This window comes from Rhyacophila brunnea, unplaced genomic scaffold (assembly GCF_057557595.1).
Source record: "Rhyacophila brunnea isolate RB1 unplaced genomic scaffold, BYU_Rbru_1.0 scaffold_7, whole genome shotgun sequence".
NCBI lineage: Eukaryota > Metazoa > Arthropoda > Insecta > Trichoptera > Rhyacophilidae > Rhyacophila > Rhyacophila brunnea.
Window position 1 is genome coordinate 24694867 of NW_028233339.1, and position 12541 is coordinate 24707407.

The 12541-nt window shown below is 34.4% G+C and overlaps 1 protein-coding gene across 3 annotated transcripts in view; it reads left to right on the top strand.

Annotated features, from left to right (window-relative positions):
• The window catches only part of Cen (cerebellar degeneration-related protein 2-like), a 172076-nt gene extending 159538 nt beyond the window's left edge, over nucleotides 1-12538 (top strand). For all 3 annotated transcript variants that reach the window (XM_085957736.1, XM_085957735.1, XM_085957734.1), the window contains 5 exons: nucleotides 1822-1934; nucleotides 3749-3897; nucleotides 4508-4951; nucleotides 5778-5937; nucleotides 10230-12538. In XM_085957736.1, coding sequence (XP_085813862.1) covers nucleotides 1822-1934; nucleotides 3749-3897; nucleotides 4508-4951; nucleotides 5778-5937; nucleotides 10230-11588 — 2225 coding nt within the window. In that variant the 3' untranslated portion in view covers nucleotides 11589-12538. The remainder of the gene's footprint in view (nucleotides 1-1821; nucleotides 1935-3748; nucleotides 3898-4507; nucleotides 4952-5777; nucleotides 5938-10229) is intronic.
• Nucleotides 12539-12541: the final 3 nt, after the last annotated feature.

The window sequence follows — 12541 nt, forward strand, 5'->3', positions numbered from 1 at the left end:
GATAATAATCAACCATGGCACTCCCATGCAATATAATATTCTTTACTTGTACCTACCTAGTATAATATTTTGTAATGATTTTGTGTTCATATACGTAATTGATTTTTTTATATAATCAATCACAATATGATTAGGATTATACTAATACCCCGTTTACACGTGACTGCTGACAGTACGTATTATCGCGGCCATAACAAAAAAATGCACGTGTAAACACGCATTATCGTGCAAATTACAAGATTCCATGCATGGATTAAAAAAGTTCAGAAGCTTCTGAATTTTCACGCAATAATTAAACTGTGCGATAACTGCGCCTGCGCAGTAGAACGATAATGACAAACCTGCCAGTAAAAAAACTAACTACCTACACCGCGCAGAGACTCATTTTGAGTTTAACCGATTTTCACGACCTGTTAAATAGTACCATACAATTACAACATCGCGTCTTGCTTACTCTTGAAGAATGAGATTGGCGAGACAGTCAGCACTTTTACGTGTAAACAGTTATTATTGCGATAGTAAATACACACTATTGATGCAAGCAAATCCATGCACGTATATAAATACTTGCTATTGTTAACTATCAAAATGCTTATTTTTTTTATTAATAAGTCACTTAAAATGCTTATTTTTCTTTTTAAACGTTTTACTCAATTATAAAAATAATAACCTTCCAAGATTTTGTAAATTCTTGCGGATCCCCAGCCACGAACCCGCGGAACCTGGTTGAGAATCAATGTGTTAGATCTTTGCTTCCCATCCAGTGTGTGAACATTTTTTGAAAACTCTAATAATACGTGCACATGTGTTACTATTTAACGCAAAACTTTTTAATATAACAATTTACGCTAACTTAAAAAGGTTGAAAGACTTGTAAACATCTTTTCATGTTTCCAACATGAATTTGAATTTTCGAAAATGTGGGTACTTATTAAAACTAGCACCCATGTCCGATCCTAATAAAATCATATCGTCGCCGCAAAATCAAAGGGCACATGTATGTGCAATTTTGACGGTTTTGAGTTATGAATCTATGGGCAAAACGGCATTTGTGAAGCAAAACCCATGAATTCACAATTGAGCAAAGAAAATAAAGGTGACTTGTGTATTTGTAAACTGATCTTCATTTAACGTATAGGAAAAAGGTAACATGTACACGATTTTAGGAACTATGTGCAATGTTTACAAAAATAATATAGGAAAAGGGTAACAAGTGTAATTATTTAAAAGTGAGTAAGGGCCTTTGAACAAAAAAAAATTCGTTGCAGAAAAAGGGCACTTGTGAAATTTGTGAAAAATTTAAAAACATGTTGGCAGCGGACAAAGAGGCCCAAATAAATATTTTGGAAGATCACAAAAAGCGTAAAGTGGACGCTCGCAAATCAAAAGATGAAGATAAATGCATATAGGAAAAAGGTAACATGTGACTTAAAACCTCTTAAAAATCGAAAATTGACAAGATATTAAAAAAAAAAAAAAATGCATTTCAATCTTGAGTAATTAGGTCACATGTGTTCCAAATTTAATTTCAAAATATTAAATAATAACCTCTCCACGATTTTTTTTCACTTCAAAAACACTAAAAATGCGTTGTTCTCAAAACTCAATTTATGCACAAGTGCCCTTTTGCTTTTGGGGCGACGATATTATAGGCCTCGACAGAGTGGAGGTTTGTAAGCACCCATGTAAGTATGTATAAATTGGTTGCAAAATGTTGCATGCTAGACAATGAACTATTGTAATGGGTATTTAAGAATATCGAAGAAGAGAGTATTTTATCAAAATTCTATAATTAAATATTGTTTTTCTTATTATTTCCAGATCTTCAACTAGCTGCGGAGCTCGGGAAAACACTTCTCGAAAGGAACAAAGAACTGGAGACAGCTTTAAAACAGCACCAGAACGTCATTGAGGACCAGGCACAAGAAATAGAAGTAAGAAAGATTCTTCAAAATCTTATTATAGCTAACCTTAGATGTATCCAAAATAATTAGAAGTAATACTAACACACTTTTACAAGGAACGGTTGTTAACCATTTGCCTAAACCATTGGGTTCTCGCTCTGGATCAAATACCAACGTCATGTATACGGGCGACCCCTTAAAACTGGTATTATTCATTTTGTAGATATATCCTTACCTTTTCTTTCCTTATCGTCCAGGACGGAGGAAGTTTTTGAAGGAGGCCAAGACCCACCGAGGGTTGTATTGCCATTAATGATGATGATGATCGTTACCTAACCTAACCTAACTAGAATTCGTCAAACAAAATCGATGGCCAAAAGAATATCGCGAAATTACTCAAGTGTGTCTTCAGAATAATAAAAATCGCAATTATTTCTAATAGTGGATTCCGCGAAAATTTCAGTTTTTTTTCGATTTCTTTAAAATTATTGTTGCCAGTAAGTAGGTACCTACCTATTACATCGCTGCCTATGCGTGAAATTACTATTTTCAAATAAACAAAATATTATCTACGCTTAAAAAAATGTAAAAAAGATAATTTTTATCGGTGGTGGCTGATGATGATACTAATTGATTCATAAGCATTGGCTTGGATTTTAGAATGCCAATTGAATTGTGAAAATTGCCAATTTTTCCCTAAAGCAGAGACTAATATAAATATGGGCATCCACTGAGTAGGTAAATTATTTTTATGAGGAATGGTCATTAGCTTATGCAGCGACCCTTCGCTCTGGATTTTTTTTAAACTAGAATATTGGGGTACTAACTCGTGAGTCGCGATCCACTGCTTTGGGGACCGTTATTCTGCCACTATTATAGTTAAAACCGATTCGTATTTTTCAATAAATTTTATACAGCAGTGATTAGAAACACGAGGCCCGTGGATCACATAAACCTCCTGGGATGATTTTCTGCGACCCAGCATTTTTTTTTGTAATACCGTTAAATGAATAAGATTTTATTGTTTTGTAAAATTATCAATTTGGATAATTATGCCAAAAATATATATTTTGATATAGATAGGTATCTAAAGGAAATTGATAAAATATTTTGGAATCTAATTTGGCATCCATGAAAAAAAAAATTGCTCATCACTGGCAAAACATCTTAATTTTTTCACGTGTTTAATATTTTGTTTTACCATGTCCATTCCTCTACAGGTACCTAAATTTGAAAGAATTTTTTATGAGAATTAGTTATTAAACATTCCTTCAACCCCTATTGAGGTATGTTATTATCTCTTATATTGAAATCGTTATTATAAAAAAATATGTAATATCAACATAGCCCTTATACCCCGTTTACACATGCATGGATTTACTGCTGACAGTACGTATTATCGCGCCCATAACAAGAAAATGCACGCGTCAACATTTATATTATCGTGCAAGTTGCAAGATTGCATGAATGAATCCAAAAAGTTCGGAAGCTTCTGAATTTTCACGTGACAATTGTATCAATTGTGACAATAATATCTGCGCCTGCGCAGTAGAACGATAGTGGCGAATCTGCCGGTAAAAAAACGAACTACGCCGCGCAGAGACTCATTTTGAGGTTAACCGTTTTTCACGACCTGTCAAATTGTACCATACAATTACAACATCACGTCTCGCTTACTCTTTAAGATAGAGATTGGCGAGACAGTCAGCACCTTTATGTGAAGATATTGATTTAAAAAAATTAAATAATAATGACAAATCCTTTATAAGTAGATAGGTAGACTTTTTTTGAAATCATCAAACCTTTGGAATTAAACATGTTTCATTAATTATTTTATGTTACAGTATTTGACGAAGCAGACGGTTGCACTCAGAGAAGTGAACGATTCGAGACTGAGGATTTACGAACAGCTGGAGGTCAGTATCCAAGACTTGGAGAGAGCCAACCATAGACTTGCTCTCGACCACACCGCTGACAAAAAACACATTAAAAGGTATATATTATTCATTCTTCGTAATTCACGATTCGCAGTAAATCCCGAAAGAGAAATGTCAAAAATTAAGAATTGTGGGGTAATTTAGTCTTGAATAATTCCCCTAGGAAAAATATGTGTGCCATTATGATTCTTTCTCGTCATACATTCACATAATAATGATAAAATATTTGTATACCATAAAACAATATTGCATAACCGCTTTGTTCTTAAGTTTTGACCAAAGCCATATTTCGTATAGGTACCAGTCATCTGTGGTTATAATTATTTTTTTCAAATTATTCTTTTCTCATCATCCTATATTTAATTTAATGTCTCTTACACATTTTTCTGTAAAATATTTCTGGTAAAACTTTCTTTTGGCACTTATAATTGGCATGTAATATGTATAACAATTTCGTATAAGTATCATTATATGAAGGTATATTTTTTACCATTTCATAAATATTCATACCATAGAGAGAAAAGAATCAATTTTATACTTATTATAAAAAATAATTTCATAATTGCTCGTGATTTTCCATCAGGAATCTGTCGGTGATTCAAAATACTAATTAAATAAATTTGTCAAATTGTTATCTTATAATGGAAAAAACAATGTTGATTTTAGTTTAACGGGGACAATCGAAGGATTAGAAAACAAATGCGATGATCTCCAGAAGAATGTTGAAGAGCTTTCTCGACAACTCGACGCCCACAAACGCCGAGCAGAACGCCAAAGCGAGCAACAGGAGAAGAAGCTTGAAAAGATTCAAGAGACTTCCACAATCAACAAAGAACTGCATGAAAATGCACCTCAGATCTCAAAACCGAAAGAAGTATTACACGATGTGGAGAGTGTGTGTGAAGAAGAATTCAGTAGGATGAATAAAGAACTGAGCGAAAGCAGACTGCTGCAGATGAAAGAGCAGAGGCGGATCACAGAACTGGAGGAGCAGCTTGCCACCATGGTGCAAGAAAACAATAGCCTGCAAATGAAGATTAGAGACTGGAATCAAAACGATGACGGCATCAAGTCAATGCACGAAGAATTTTCAATCCTTGAAGAAGTCAGGTAACGTAATGCATATATTGTAGATCTATTTGGGTATTAACCCATTAGGCTGTGGATCTTTTAATTAATATTTAATTACCACATTTAAATAACATGCTAATTATATCTAATGGCTACCTGATGGGCAACGCACTATTTGCGTTGGACGCAGTGAATGGGTTATTAATTGACAAGTCAATCACAAATTACAAAAAGTATAATTCAACATGCCACACGCTATGGGCCAAATACTACTGTATTTCAGTATATAGTATTGGAGTAGGTTAGGTTAGTAATTTTTTAAAGAAAATTTTTGTTAATTCTACATTTTTTGAGGAAACGTGTTGACAACTGTTTCAGGCTACAAACCCACCTTCAAAGCAATTTATCAATAATTCTGATTATTTGGAAGACAGGGAAAGTGAAGCTTGATTCTCAGAATAAGCTCTGACTTGAGCTCAGAATTATTAAAAACTTTGTTAAAGACCATTTTAGTGTAGTTCTACCACGGCAGCAGTTCAATTTAGAGGTTAGGTTAGGTAAAGCCCACACGCACGTGACAACCACCATTAGGCGTTACCACAAATTGCAATAAGTAGTATGGTACAGATTGTTTAATATTTGGTAAAGTACATTGGCCAGAATTCGTTGAATGCAGGTTCCAGTCCTGCTTGATACAGATATTAATATATTATAAAATTCAATATATCTGTCAAATCTATTACCTATTCTATTCCTATCTTTTACTTTACAGTCATATTTTTGTCCACTGAACACTACAATATTATTAGAATGTAATTTTATTTATAGCTTAAATATTTAGTATATTGTATTGTTATCATTACAGACAAGGTCAATTGTGCGGCAGGTGCTTGAGAGGCGTCGACCAGGCGACAGACGACATGTCGTCAATAATGGACGCAGAAGAGGACGACGACCGAAGCGCAATGAGCTCATTAGTAAACGAACCCCGTTCATTAGTTCCACACAAGTTGATCCACTTACAGGTGAGTCGCTATCTGGCCAACTTCCTGGGGTTCCTGCCGTACCAGGAGAGTTTTCTGTAGGGTGGAGGAGTCGTCAAGACTGTGTTGTTTACCATTAACACGTTCCGGTAATTGACAATTGAATTCTCAGCATTGTGTCGCATCATACGGGGGGGGGGGGATGCAAACATTCATGCGATGTAATAAATCAGAAGCGGTGCCGCAGCATGTATATTGTACATCCATTACAAGGGTTACATGCTGAAATTCGCAACCGATGCTAAAAATCATTGTTTTAATGGATTTATTGTAAGATGGTGGGTAACAAGTGGTTAAACACAATGTTGTTAAAATATTGCTTATTTAATGGATTAGCAATAAAATTTGGAAAATGGATTTTGGAATATTATATTACTGCATGATATTACTGGAATGAATCTATTTACGTATATATGTGAAAAATAGCACCTAAAATAAAATAATATCGTATGTAGTAATTTTGACTGTTTTTTAAGGATCTCAAACAACGTATACTTTCAATGTTTTGACGAATACAAGACAATTTTATAGTTACCTACGACAACAGTCATTCCATTTCAAGTATCCGATTGTTTTATCCATTGAAATAAAATATATTAAATTACTATGAGGATATTTGAGTACTGCATGTAGAGAAAGATATCTTATTATTGTAATACTCATAGGTTATGCTTATATGAAAATACAGTCTATATTATTTAAAATACAATAGGGGACAATGTTTTTTGTACAAATTATTATTTTAGGTTTTTGCATTGTCAATGTGTGTTCTTCGTCCTACTTTTCTCAACGTTTCGGGCTTATAGCAGAGGCCATTCTCTTGAGAAATAAGAACAAAGAATACACAAATACACAGTGACACCCCAAAAACTTAATATTGTAACAAACCACCATGACAGTCTCAAACAATATAAACTATTGTAAATTTTTGATGGTTATAGATTTATTGACAAACCCACATCTTCACAAAATGAATTTTTACATATAGGTTATAGATACTTGCAGATGTTTACTCATAATAAAAAAAAACCACTACGTAAGAGTGTAATTTAAAATAAATTATCAAACATTACTCAAATTCATTAATTAATATAACATATCATCATGAAAGCAGTTGCAAACTGATATTAATCATTATTTTTTAGAGTTTTCGTTGTGTTTTCGTTTTTTCATTAGATAGTTAGAGCTTTGGGATGATAACATTATTTAAAACTACATTATGAGTAAGATAGAATTACTACTATTGTATAGTTTCATGCAAATTTAATGACTTCTCATGTATCATAGAAATATTGAAATTTTATAAATAATATTTTTATTAATCTATTCTCACTTTTGATGCTAAGCATGCCCGCATACATATTCGTTGTAATAATATTTTTGATATTCTGCAAAGAGTAATCAATTATTCACAAGTGCACAGGGGAATTAATAAATGATAGATGATCAACTGAAACTGAGAGATGATATTATTATTATTGTTTGGTAATGTTTCTCAGGCCAAAAGTATAATTCACCTGCCTCTGATGTTGTTGCTTATGCTTTGGATATGCATTTTGAGACGGTTTTGCCGTAGTATACTTTGGATTATTCACCATTAGGTTGGTATTAAACCCTGAATTGTACATAAAATAATTTTTCTCCATGCGTAATTCAATCCACACCAACTGTCGCTTGACTGATATGGTTATCTAATCTGGGGATGGTTCCGTAATTTGGTGAGGTATATTAATTTCGATTGATGAGCGTAAGTAAAGTACCCTAGTACACTATATATATCGTTTTAAACTTACCATTTGATCATTTGGCATGAGCTTTAATAACACAGTAGATAATGTACTTATTTTACTAATTATTGCATAATATTATTACTACCTACCTACATTACTTAATGAAAATTATTATTTTGAGAACAGAAAATAATGAGGACTCACTCTTAACTCGTCAGTAAACACGATTTTCGGTATTTTAAACCCCCCCCCCTTCCTCTCCACAACAGAAAATCTTTTGCTCCTGTGCCTAAATTCTATCATATCTTTAAAATAAAAAATGATTGATTTCAGTAAGTATAATGTTCTCACGGAATATTTTATTCTCTGAAAAAAATGAGTATATAATTGGTTGGTTTTGTGATGTCACATTTTCTACAAACCCCTCATCCCTAACTCTTCGTCACAAATCGTCACATTATTTCAGACTCCTTCCTCTTTCTCTTAAGGCATAATGTCATATATGGACGACCCTTTATTCTGAAACAAAAATCAATTTACGTTATTAGAGTGATATCAGTTCCGTAATTATTAATAAAATGGTCGGTTTTGGCAATTTTATATAATACAAAGAAATACTGGCCAGCTCCACCACCATGTTTTAGGTGGACACCATTTTGTAAAGACTTCATCTCTTTGACATCTTCTTGAGATCAGGGCCGGATTTATGCTTGAAGAGGCCCTGGGTAAGCACATATTAGAGCTCCCAGAAAAACAATTTTTAATAGTTTTTCAACAACAAATGTTTTGGCTGCTTAAAATTGATGTTTTGCGTGCCTTAACGTCTGAACGCTGGCTTCTGATATACAGATTTGTGCATATTAAAATTTATTATTTCGTTCAATGGTATATATTTTTGTAATTGATTTAATTATGATTTTTTGCTCGTTCAGGGGGGGGGGCTGGGCTATAATCCCTTTAGCCTTATGGTAAATCTAGCCCTGCTTGAGACCCCTTCCAGCAAGATTGTCGTCCTCTTTAAATTCTGCATTTCCGAAAATGCAACTTTGCATTGAAGAAGACGCCAGGATATCACATTTAACATGGTCATTCGACCCCTATGATCCAGTATCTTTTATATTTCATTCCTCTATAATTTGAAAAGATATCTATGAGTCTTTGCTAAAATTATTAGCCTTTTTCATAATATAATAATTTTAATCATTAATCAATCATTAATTAATGTTTACTGGCTGTAACAATGCACATGCTTTGCAAGTCTTGAATAGTTTATAAGATTTTTTTTTAATATGACTTAATTTACATATTTTGAAGTAGACATTTTTTTGCATTCTTCCTAATACATTTTCTTAAAAATTCCATAAATCCATTCATTCATTTTATTATAATCAAAGAGACAGACTTATAATAAAGATTCAACTAATAATGTTTCCCATAATCATTGTTGTTTCTTCAACCATTTATTTTACTATGGTCACCGACCACTATTGCATTAGTTATGCGTCAATGACATTGAGCTACTTTACGAGCTGCTTGTTGGCAAATTTACAATCTGCCTGTAAAGTCGCCCAGTGTCATCATCGAACAAGCTAACAAGCATATTGTACACAATCTACCGAGAAAAGTTGAAAGCCGGTCAACTTTACACACTACACGCCGGCGTGTGGGCCTACTGCGTCTGCGCAGTAGAGCGTAGTAGCGACCTCCCGGTAAAAAACGAACTACGTTCTGTCAAAATAGTCGCTAGCTTGTTGGCTTCTGAGCGAATGGAAAGTTTTGTGTGTCATCATCACAATCGCAGTAGCTGAATCGCCTGCTTTTAAATTCGCCAACAAACAGCTCGTAAAGTAGCTCAATGTAATTGACGCATTACCTTTTTAAATAATGTAATATTTTATGGTAATATAACTATAATTCTAATATCTATATCACTTCAATTAAACAGCTGCAAAAGTAGCACTTCCAATTTTATTAATAGCCACTCAACTTTCAATTAGTGCTTTACACATGGTGTAATGGAAGATTTGACACGGCTTGTGTTAATATAACTTTAAAAAAGAGGCATTAATTTGATTAACCATATAAAGGTGAAAAATAAACCACTTGTCAGATTATGTAGTACCAAATTTGCCAATACCGATTCACTATTGAAAATTCTAATATATTTTTTTTAAATATGGAGTTATTTTACATTCAAAGACTATGTTTACATTATTTGTCTTCATTTGTTTTTATCTTAGTGACTATTTTTCATTATCCAAGTTATCTTTTCATTTTATTTGACACAATAACTTTTAAACAGATTCTTATTGCATCATTGCATTTTCAAATTAACTACCTACCGATCAATATTTATTTTACAATTTTAACAAATGTATGGAATTTGGTTGACTGATGCAGTATTCAACAGCTGGTATGTGCATCCCAGGCAATTTTATTAAAAAAACATCTGCAATTTTTATTTTAACCCATATCTAATGAAGTTCTCATATTTTTATTGTCGCATATTATTGCTATAAATTAATTAATTTATATTTTTAACAGGGACAACAAGAAGTACGCAATGTAAAGAATTGGGCGACGCCTGTTGGTCCGGTTGACAATCCGTACCGCGATCTCGTCGAGAAATATGAAGCGCTACTGGAAGTGCAGAGACACCAAGCGAGTAACCACCAGAAGACAAAATTGAGTCAGATGCCGAGTCTGCCATCTCAGACCGCCTCCGCGCCCCTTTCGCTGCAAGAAGAACTGCAAATGTCGGGTGATTTCAGCCAGTTCAGCGTCAAAGACACCGACGAAGAGAGCGGACACGGAGATGACACCGGTAAAAACGGCGGTCAGACCAAAATTAATACGAGTGTCTCTGGCAACCGAAAGAAGTTCATCCGGACCCCCGATTACTCGGAAGCGGAGACTTCTTCATCTGGATTCTCCGATGAGACCAGCAATAAGGCCACCCAGACTGACAGAGAACGACCTGGATCATTCCTCTGTACCATCGCAGACGGTGAAGATTGCAGGTTCAGCATCTACGATGACACCAGCTCCATCGACAGCAGGTTCAGAAACAGGCCTGAGTATCGGGTACTCTTCAAAGAAATATTCACCATCCTCAAGAAAGCGGCTGAAAATAAAGATGAAGGAGAGAAACTTCCGCTGTTGGATGACACCACACCTACTCAGATCAAAGTTCCTCCAGTCACGCCGGCGAACGAAGACATGCCGGGTGATTTCACCGACGATAGTCAGAGCGTCATGTCATCCGTTATGTCAGAGCAATCGATCGCCATGTCAGACGCGACTACGCCTGAAAATATTAAAGAGAAGGAAAATATTCCTAAATCAGTAAAAGATGTCAACAAGACATCGGACAAAAAGACTAACGACGACAGTAAAACCTTATCGGAATTGCCATGTGAGCCTCAGAGGGTGTTGACTCCTCTGATTCGGCAGCCTTTGGAATACGTGGCGACCAATCCTCAGTTCCGCAAGAAGTCTTCGAGGCACAAGAACAGGAAACACAGTCAGGAACGGCAGGGCGCCGAGTCTCCCGTCATCCCTTCACCTCCCAAAATCAATTACCAGAGAGGCGGAGGCAGCAAGAGGCGCAGAGATTACAAACCTCTGGAAACCAGTCCTCTGGTGAAAGGCGCCCAGACCGCCGTGCCCGAGTGGAATGGAACGAGCATGCAATTCTTCAACAGGGGTCTCAATTCTCCGACGCCTAGTCAAAATGGCGCCAAGGTGCCCACTTATCAGAGATGGAATGCGGAAACTGACTCATGGGACATCAAACAAAGTACGGCGTCTCAAGATCTTCATAAATTACGAAAGTTGGAGCTGTCCTACGCTGAGGTTCTGCGCAATCCCGGGAAAAAAGTGGGGCGACGCAAGCATCAGTAAAGATCGGTGTCTGACAATTTTGTTTAATCGTTTCGTTGTTATGGTTTTCAACTGTAGTGAAGTTTCACATCTAGTTTATTGGTAAAAAAAAACAAATTATTCAAAGTCAACGTGACGCGACATTGAATATATGACACATCAGGTATAAATGTAACTTAAGCCATTCCCTATTATATAGTGAGTCGTTTGCGTGCATCATCGAATTAATTGCATGCGAAATTTGTTTTCTCTTTCAGCGACAGAAAAATGTTAATTCAACAATAAAACAAGTAGTTGTTTTAGCCATTATTTAAATGTGTTATTTTATTGAAAATAATTTTAGTTGTTAAATAAATAAGAGTTTTAGCCGATGATATGCTAAGCGGAAAAGCTAACGGAATGAATAATGTATATTTTTGGATAGAATTAAATGTAAATAGTTGGTATTCTAACAATTTATTTTGTAATATTTAAACCTTTCAATACTTCATTAGTCATATTTTTTTAATCATCGTTTTTTAGCATTGTCATTGCAACTTTTCCATCTTATCCCAAAGATTCTCAACTTCTTATACATTTTCATTCTTGTTACAAGACAATAGAAAAGAATAACTTATCTTTAATACATCGTAAACAATAATTATCTCATATATTAGCGCGATGATATTCTGTTAATCTGTGTATGTATTATCATTTTATTGTATAATTAATGTCTTTGCTAATATTCAAAAAATTCCCGAATATATATCATATAAGATCAAAACACAAAACATGTAATGGTTCAATGCTTAGAACTTCTATAAATTATAATCATAGATAATATATATTGTTTTGTTGTCAAATTGTATCTATAATAGATCTAATTTGGAAAACTTTGTAAAACAATCACAATTGGCTTCGTTATTAACCCCTTATATTATAAAATTTGCCTACAATATTGTAGACAGTCATCTCAAATACATACGAGTTCATTT